General features: G+C 36.4%; 1 protein-coding gene across 3 annotated transcripts in view; it reads left to right on the forward strand.

Annotated features, from left to right (window-relative positions):
• The window catches only part of PROX1 (prospero homeobox 1), a 50,359-nt gene extending 41,234 nt beyond the window's left edge, over positions 1–9,125 (forward strand). For 2 of the 3 annotated variants that reach the window (XM_071739626.1, XM_071739625.1), the window contains one exon: positions 3,329–9,125. In XM_071739626.1, coding sequence (XP_071595727.1) covers positions 3,329–3,514 — 186 coding nt within the window. In that variant the 3' untranslated portion in view covers positions 3,515–9,125. Of the gene's footprint in view, positions 1–3,325 lie in introns of all 3 variants that reach the window. The other variant, XM_071739624.1, reaches the window with a different exon arrangement.
• Positions 9,126–9,662: the final 537 nt, after the last annotated feature.

Genomic DNA, 9,662 nt, shown 5'->3' on the forward strand with positions numbered 1-9,662 from the left:
GAAGGGGTTGTACTAACATGGCTGAGGCTTAAGCAGGGACACTGTGATGGCTGTGGGACTGTATGAGGAGGTACAGGACCAATGCATACCAGATGTAAATCAGCATAACTGCACTGAGGCTGGTGCTGATTTCACACGTGCTGATTTACACTAGCCCAAAATTTGGCCTGTGACTTCTTCCATGGCAGTGGAGCTAGGTTTTATTAACAAAGTGTGCATCAAAGTGTGATTTCTTTCTAAATCAGTCTGGTGTGGAGGCTTCAGCCTGAAACCCACCTGTCCCCCCCCACCCTGAGCAGACCTCATTGTCTTTACTCCTGGTACAGTCTGATTCTTTGATTGACTGCTGCCACCTGATGCTAAGAAAATGTCCTGGGTTCATACTAGGGATTGTTGGTTCTATTAAAAGCAATAGATGGAGTTTATTTGTCACTGAAGCATTTTCTACAGATGTTCCTACTTCAGAGATGTTCAGTCAGTTAGGTGTAAAGATGCACTGAATAGGTCGCCATCACTTAGGGTCAGGGAAATGCTACCCCCAGACACAGAATTAACTTGGCTGACTGATTATTGCCCACTGAAAAATCTAACTACCCATCCATTTAAATATTTATTTTCAGGTTCTGGACTTCACTAATATTTTCTAAATTTAAAAAAAACAAACAAACAAACAAACAAAAAAAAAACAACCAAACAACCCAAAACCAAAAAACAAAACCCACAACACTTTGCAGTTACTTTTTCTAGAGAGGAAAATTATTGGCCAATGCACTATCCTGTGGGAATTAATCTCAGTGCTGTTCACATTACAACATGCAAAGTAACGTGTGTAATACAGCCTGACATGAAAAATTGCTAATAACATCCCAAAAGGAAAGAGCTATGAACAGCTCTAATGCCTGCGGAGTAGGAGAGATCTTTGGGAACTCAGTATTATGAGGAGGTCTCTTCAAAGCCCCCGCAGGGCTTCGTTCACTATTATGTTTGTTGTCTGCTCTCTGCAGCCTGTTGTACCAGGTTCAAAGGGGCCCAGCCCTGTAATGTGACTCAGGTACAATGAAGCTGGACTTTAATAGCTAATTGCAAGCCTACAAGAGGGGTGGGAGGCCTGAAAGCTGGTGGCTCGGGGGGTTCACACTGCCTACTCCATGGAAAAGCTGCATCTCCAACCTGGAAAACTTTCATATGCAGAGGTAGAAATTCAATGGCAAAGTCTCAACTTAAAACCTGAGTTGTTACTTCCATGGTTAAAGTTGTCATGGGTGTAACCATTGAGGGAGAAGTAGGACTTTTTGCATTTGGACTTCATATTTCTGGTGTAGGTGCTTGTAGTTGCTTCCCTCCCTCCAGTGACTTGGAAAGGAAGAAAGGCATCTAATGCTGGTCCTCTGGAGTGGACACTAAAACTGAAGGCGTGACCTCTTTTTACCCAAGCACAAAGGCAAAAAACTGCAAGTTTTTGCCCCCATGAGCTCACCGAGAAGTTGGCTGCTATATTTCTTGCCTTCTATGTAGTCAACTCCTTCCCCTTGGTTAGCACCCAGCAATACCTAAGAGTGGTGAACAGCACATGAGCAGTTGCCGGGACTGCCTGAACCAAAAAGGGTATCATTTTTTAAAGCAATACAAGAATGAAACAAGCATGGTATCTTTTGCAGATGTATTACCAAGTACTCAAAACAGCAGAGTGGTTATGTGAAGTTTTAACTTATTTCTTTGAGTGAAACATAATAGTTATTTTCTTCTCTCATAATTATTGCTGGAATAGAACATGTGTAAAAATGTTTCTTTCTGTGCGGCCTGTTGAATGAAAAGTTTCCAGAGAAGGCAGCCTGTCTATGGGAGCAGAGAAAACTGTGTGAGAGGTGGATTTCACTCTGGGAGGAAGACAGAGGACCTCTGCAGGCTGTGGGGCTTCTGGAAACAGTTTATCAGCTGGTGTCACAGGGATGGGGGGGGTTGATCTCATGCTTATCTGATGGCAAAATGTGGCTACCAAACTACTAGTGTTTCCCCAACAGTGACAGGTGAGTGAGGCTCCAGAGCTCTACTGTGTCAAGTAAAATGAGCACATTTCCAGACAGGTTCCTTGAAAGTGGCTTCTAAAGGGAGAAGAAAAAAAGCCTGAAGTAGAGGATAGAGTGCTGGCCCTGATCTCACAGTGTGACGTGCATTCATTAAAAGAGTGAGATCTGCCCAAGTGTCCAGTGGCCACAAGGATGGTTTAAGTGGCCCCTATTCCAGGTTGGAGAACTCCTCTTGCCAGAGTGGGCAAAGAATAGCAGTGAGGGAACACTTGCTATTATAAGCACACTGGCTACTGGCCGGCTGTGTGTTAGCAGTTCTAAAGCTCTGAAGCCATATTACCATAATAAAAATGGAAAATAATACATTTATGGAGATGACCTCAACCTTGCAACTGACCTACTATTCATTATAGTGATTGTTTTAAAGTCATTTCAGGCAGAGGGTAAGAAGGTGGTGCTATGACAACTCTCTAAGATTAATTACCAAAGTTTGGAGGTAACTGTGTTTTTTAAATTTCACCCACTGTTCAGGGGCTTCAGAGAGTGTCATGTCCCTGGTAGCTCACCCTTGGGCTCACCAGTGAAGTGACAGTGACATTTAGAAAACCCAGATGAGTTTAACATATCCCAGCTCAGTGGCTACTCAGAGCACAAGGCACCCATTGATGAGGTTGGGTTTTATTTGCAGGCTTCTGTAAAAGAAGGGAAGACCATCATATCTCCCACAAAAAAACAATTTATGGGGGTCTTGTGCAAGGAAGCTGTTAATTGAAGGTTTGCTTGCTTGCTCGCTCATTCTTAAACTATGAACAACAACCAGAAACACCCTATTTCTTTGATAGCTCTCAGCACTGGTTGTGACCAATGTTAAGCACAGAGGTACAGAGGGCTTTTTTTGCCTGCCTAACTAACATGTAAGTTCCTACATGGAGAGGAGACCATAGCTGTAAATGCACGGGTAAAAGATCAAGCAGAGATTTCTCTCCTTGAAGACAATTGTGTTTGTTTCCCCTCCTGCTAATTATAACCCACAAATCCCCGACACTGCAAACCCAGTAACATTTTGTTACCTACATTCTGTCAGTACTTTACAAAGATCTCTAACACATGTTATAAAAGTTATTGCTATAGTACTATATATAACAGCTTTGCATAAGAGAATAGAAGGCTGCCACATTTAGAAAATGCAGGTGCTATGTAAGCCCCTTTCTGAAAGAAAGAACTTAGCTCAGTTTCCTTTGAAGAACCAGAGACTTGAAATTGAAAACTGTATTAATGCCATTGTCTCCTTGTATCAGCAGGTTCCAGAGAGATTCCTGGAAGTGGCTCAGATCACGTTACGGGAGTTTTTCAATGCCATTATCGCAGGCAAAGATGTTGATCCTTCCTGGAAGAAGGCCATATACAAGGTCATCTGTAAGCTGGACAGTGAGGTCCCTGAGATTTTCAAATCCCCAAACTGCCTACAAGAGCTTCTTCATGAGTAGAGAGTTCAGCAGCTATTTATGAATGTATGAAAGTAGCAGTCCTCTTCTGATGCCCAAGTCATGTGTGTCTCTATTTTAATTTCATATATATGTGTATCACATACATATATATGTATATGAAATTAGACTCTGATCCCTCCTGGATTTAAGTTTTCATTCACGTCCAAGGGGATGGTTATTTTACTTCAGCCTTTGGTTTACTTTTGCCCGAGACCCTTAACATTTGGAGAATCAACGGTGTTAATTTTCAGGGAGAAGAGTTTGGAAGCATGTAAAAGCCTCTCTTAGCAAGTTAGGGCATTACGTTTAAAAATGCTTTGTCAGATTTATTGCTTGCTGCAAAGTGGCATTTTGTCTTAGTAGGACTAATGTCATGGCACAATACTACAGACAATGAAGTTTATATTATGTTTATACTGCTAAAGGTCTGAACTCTGTGGAGTCACTTCATAAGCTTCAAGGTTGTTGTTTTTTTTATTTTATATACTTTTTAACCAATAACTAGATTCTTTCTGTACTTCAAACAAATGACAACTCACTTCAAGAAGTGATACCCGAAAAAAAAAGAAAACTCTGTTCTTCAAGCTTTCCTTATAGAAATTATAAACACCCTGCACCAGTAATCAACATGCCAAGTTGTTGGTTCTCTAAATTGCAGCAAGGGATGTTTGCACAAATCAAATGCTGTTCTTGCAGGGTGAGGCCAGTAGTTCATGCACAATATTGTGTCAACCATACTAATTTTGGAATATGGTCAGCTTATTAAAGTGGAAGCATTTCACTCTCCATAGAGTATAAATTAAACCTTCAGCGTCCTATATTGCCATGTCTCTGTCTTACTTTAAATGGCTTTAGTCCCTGAATTTGTTCTTTTCCAAGAACATTCTGCCCCTAAAATCCCCTTTCCAGTACACAAAGTTTTCAGTCTGTATTCCACATCTGCCCTGAAAAGCACTTTTTGAATGATTTTAGATATAGAAGAAAGCACCTCAGATTTCTGAGGCAAAGGAAAAAAAACAAAAACAAAAACAAAAAACAAAAACAAACAAACCAGCTTGTTTGTAGCTGTAAAATATAGTTAATCTTTTCCTAATCAGAAGAATAATAAATGCATTTTCATAAAAATCTAATCAAGCATATATAAAAATTGCAGCATCCTCCTGGCTATGCAGGGTTCAGATAGCCAAAACTGGATTTTTAGAGATACAGTAAGTGCAGCTTTAAAAAAAAAAAAAAAAAAAAAAAAAAAAATTCGATTTGAGCAGTGTGCTGCACTTCTGAAGCTGGAACTAGTCTTGACCAAAATCTGAGCTACAACATAAAGTCCATGATGGATCTGGGTTTACCTGCATGCTATACCATGATATGTCAGCAGATAGAAGGAAAGCTAGCTGCTAGTTCTCATGCTTTCTTCAGTGGCTCTCCTTTTCTCATGTTGTCAGAAAGGTATTGTCTCCAGAAGTTTGGGGGAAGGTTGAATATTCTGTGGCACTCTGTATTTGTCATTTTCTCTGTTGTCTTTTGTATGGATGCAGTAAGAATTTATTGTTATCGTCAATAGTATTTTCCTCTACATAATTCAATATGAATCTAGAGGAAGTTCCTAATTAGCTGTGAATTATATTTAGACCACCGAGGATATTGGTATCTTATTTCTTTATTTTAAAATTACATTTTGACTTTGGAGAGTGAAAGTTTACCCATGTGACTAAAGAGCTGACCTGATCATTGCAATTTCACTTCATTTACAAATACTGCTGATAGACAGAAATGTATGAAAGCAATTATTGTTAGCAGAAAGCCTTAAAAACCTGCTGACTTCAAGTTAAACAGCACAATCCTACGATTCCCTGTCATTCTTTTCAAGCACTGGCAGTATCTGTGGAGTATAGGCAATGCAGACAAAAGCATGGGAAGAAGTGCCAACATTTTCACTATGCATTAAAAGGAAAACAAATCTTCTTGATCTTAGGCTCCCTAGGAGTACCTAATACTGTACGTATCCTTACAGTAGACAGGATTTGTCTTTTTCTTTCTTTTATTTTCTTCCATTTTCTTTAGTTTTCTTCTTTTTTTTAATTTTTTAATTTTTTTTTTAAATTACTGCATGCATGATTTGGTAAACATTACACTTCATAAAGATGCAACTCCAAGGAATTCTGAGAAAGAAAGGATGAAAGTAGTGTTCATGCACTTTTTTGATTTATGGGAAGAAATGGCATAAAATGCTCAAGTTTTAATACAGTAAGTTCATCATTGGCATACCATCAGAAACAAATTATAACACTGCATTGTCACCTCGGACATAAGAAAGCAAAGCCATACTTTAGTCATACTATGTGGACATACTACTAGCTACCATCTCAATCTGTGATTTTACTGTTTCTTTTATTATGTTTGTTATTATTATTATTAATGTTATTATTATTAATATTATTATTATTTGGCTGCAATGTGATTCACATAATCTAAATAAGTGAAATTGTGTACTCAACACTTGGATGTTGTTGCATTTATTTGCATTTATTTATTTATTTATAAGTAGCATAATCTCAATAGTAAATGAGGCATAGGAAGTAAAAGTAGATATTTCAGCTCAAAAAAAAAAAACAACAAACAAACCCTGCTTCATCAGAAAAAGGAGTAAACAATAATTTGATCATTTCAGTGATGTGATTTTTTTGCATTTTATAGCCATATTGCCTTTGTGCCTCCCAATACACCTGAAATTACAAATACATGGTATAGCTCCTACTAAATTTTAAGTAGAAAGCAGTTTCTTTCAAATTATCTCGATATTATTTCACTAAAAATGGCTAGAAGGCAGGAGGCTATTTTTATTGTAATGAAAAGTTTACATAGGGAAAAGAATTTCAAAATCCATGTAGAAACCCCATGTTGCCATTCATTTACTGCTAATTCAGATTTATTTCTGCATATAAACTTGAGGTTATAGTCTGTGCCTAGACCTTTAATGCACCAGCGGAAGGATTAAAAAAATCCTTCAAAATACCAGTTTTCCCCCACAAGTACAATTGTTCTTGTGCCTTCTGTGGCTTACAATTTTCATCTTTTAACCTTTATTTTTCAATTAGTACAGCTGCAATAAACACTGATTTTATTTTTTTTTCCACCTGTTTGACATAATGTTGATAGCTATGCATATTTTGTGTCTTTTTAAAAATTAAAAAAAGAAAAAAAAACAACAAAGCAGGAGAATACGTTTTTGAAGAAGAGAATTTTTAGAACAGTTTGATAATGCAAATTATTTTTTTCTCAATTGTTTGAGCAGCATTCAAGTTTTGAAAATTCTTGTAGAAGCCAATTTTTTGTAACTGTGGTGCAAATCTTGTGTTTTCTTAGCCTGATGAAAAGTAGTATAGAAGCAATATTTCATACGTGACATATGTGCATATACATATGCAGTCACACACAAAGACAAAACGTGTGGGTATATGTATATATATCTATATATATATACACACACAGAAACACACACACAAAATATGCGTATGAAGTGAAAAGCTTACCTTTTTCCTATCTAGATTAAGAACCTATTTTAGACATTTGTTATGTTTTGTGAAAAGAATGTTCTATTTGAAACTACAAAACATTTAATTCTTACTGTATCTCTGGTTGTTTAATGGGAACGTTTCACATTTAATGGTAAACACGTGGAAGATGTTAGAATGTAGTAATTATTTAAGAAAGTGTTCACCCATGTATTCCTGAGGTTTGCTTTGTGCCTCTGAGTATTATTTAATTAAAGTGTTTTAAGTTTGCAGAATCTTTGTTACTGTACCAGGTATGTGGGTGAACATTGAAAATTGAGGGGAACTTTTATAAAGCAATGTAAATATTCAACCTTATGGCTGTTCTTGCATAAAGACGTAAGATTTTAATAACTACATTCTGAAAACATCTGTTGAATTTATAAGAAACACTACAGTAACTGTATAGATAGTTGAAAGCATTCTTGAAAATCCAGCTCTCTACTTTTAGAAGTTAAGTCTTTCATCAGATGTCAAGGGAATGGGTAATACAGTTTCTGTAAAATTGCAGAATTTTTTTCTATGTATATGAAGTCAGTTAGTAGAAAAACGTTTTTTTTCCACAGGTTAATATTAATTAAGAAATAAAGGTGAAGATTTTGTGGCTTTAAAGATAGGATTTTCACCAGCAGCATTGAAAGATTATACATATATATATATACAGAAAGATATATATATATATAAAATGGAAAGTGGTTTACAAAACCCCCAAAATGAGCACTGTACATGAGAAGTGAAAGCAAAAACTATATTTGCCATTTGTATTATATAGCAATCATTTGTGTTAATAGTGCAAATGTTTCCTTCTGATACCAACTGTGTTTGAAAATTCCGATGCGCATTGTTTTCAAAAAGCTCCCCTTTAGGAATGTAACTGGTTTATATGAGTAAGCAGTTACTGTATTGCACTTAAATGTTCTGTTGAAGGAAATGCAATTTTGTTTTCTGTAGAACTGTTGGTTGTAAACCATCTATAAACTGAAGCTAAAAATGCTCATATTTAGAGCTGGGATGAAAACTGGTATTTAACCTTTGTATCTTCTTAGGAATATCCTTTTTAGTGTATGAAAGGTGGTGGCAGTATGACTTTCTTCAGTCTTTTCATCTGAGCCACAGTCACCTCTCTCCCGAAGCAGCCACCTTCCAAATGCTGGGATATGTAGAAACAAATCTAGAAGAAACAGTGAGCTTATATTTTTCTCTAAAATCCATCCTTTCTGCACTACTTGTACCACTTGAGCGAGATATTAGAGAAACACGGTAACCATCTCATTACCATATAATGTGTAAGAGTCAGAAACTAAACAAGAAGGAAAAAACAAAACAAAAAAAAATAAAGAAAAGAGCCTCTTTAGGTTGTTTTTTAATACTGTCCAGAAGAGTCAAAGGTTAAGGTTTAAACTGATATTGTCCCAGCCATTACTCATATGTATATAGTTACAAAAGTGACAAAACACTGCCTTTATATTATTTAGCAATATGTTGTAAATAGCATTATTAAGCTCTTTTTTTGTAATAAAGACCCTTTAATTTGAAAATAGTACAATAACTGAACTGTTAAAGTCAATTTTTGATTTTTTTTATTTTATTTTTTAGCTAGAGGCAATTTCAACTGTGGATTTTTTTTTGTTGTTGTCTATTGTTCTGAAGACTTTGCATAATTTATTGGTTTAATTTATCCTAATTTATTTGATGAAGGTGTACAATTTTGTATTACCAAGGATGTACTGTAATATTAATTGATGACAAGATAAAACAATAAGACTCCCCTGTCCGTTTGGAAAAAAAGGTGCAGTAGACAATTGATTGAGAAAAGTTACAATTCTAGCTTGGCAGCTACTAAATTTAAGATAAACACAGGAAAAATGTTGGGGGGGGGGGGATTTTATTTTGTGTGTTTAAAGCTTTTGTATACTCTCCAGACTTTTACCTTTTTGCTTTGTACCACTTAAAAGATACAGTAGTTCAATTGCCTTGTGTGCCTTCCATCTTCTCTAAACTGAATGTATGTGCAGTATATATGCAAGCTTGTGCAAAATAAAATATAAATTACAAGCTCATTGCCATTGTTTATATTTATTTCCAAAAGTTTATTTTGCCCCATATCAAGGGGTGAACCTTTCTGCTGCACCCAGGCTGTGCCTGACACTGTAGTCCTCTGAAGGTTTTTTTTTCCCCCTTAGTTTGAATTATTTATTAATGAAACTGCCAGCCCTCTTGCAAAATGGATATAATGATTTATCTAATCTGGTGTCCTACCTCCAGCACTGGTTTAGACAATGAGTGTTGTTTTGCAATAGTCTGTCAGACAAGGAATAACTGCTTGCAAGCAACATGCTATGTCTGAGGCACAAACAGCCCTTTAAATTATACGTAGCTAATGTGAGCTAGAAACTACTTCTCTTTATGGTGTTTAATAATTTTCTGAATATACCTGCTGTGCTGGTGTCCTGCAACAGGGAGTTCCACAAGTCAGGTGAATCTAGAATAATGCTTGTGTTGATGTGGTTCACATTTGTTTCTGTTATCAGTTTGTCCTTGTTAATGGTAGAGTCCAGATACCATTTTATATTATTTTTATTACAATCTATCACTCT

The sequence above is a fragment of the Heliangelus exortis genome, chromosome 3 (genome assembly GCF_036169615.1).
Source record: "Heliangelus exortis chromosome 3, bHelExo1.hap1, whole genome shotgun sequence".
NCBI classification, from domain to species: domain Eukaryota; kingdom Metazoa; phylum Chordata; class Aves; order Apodiformes; family Trochilidae; genus Heliangelus; species Heliangelus exortis.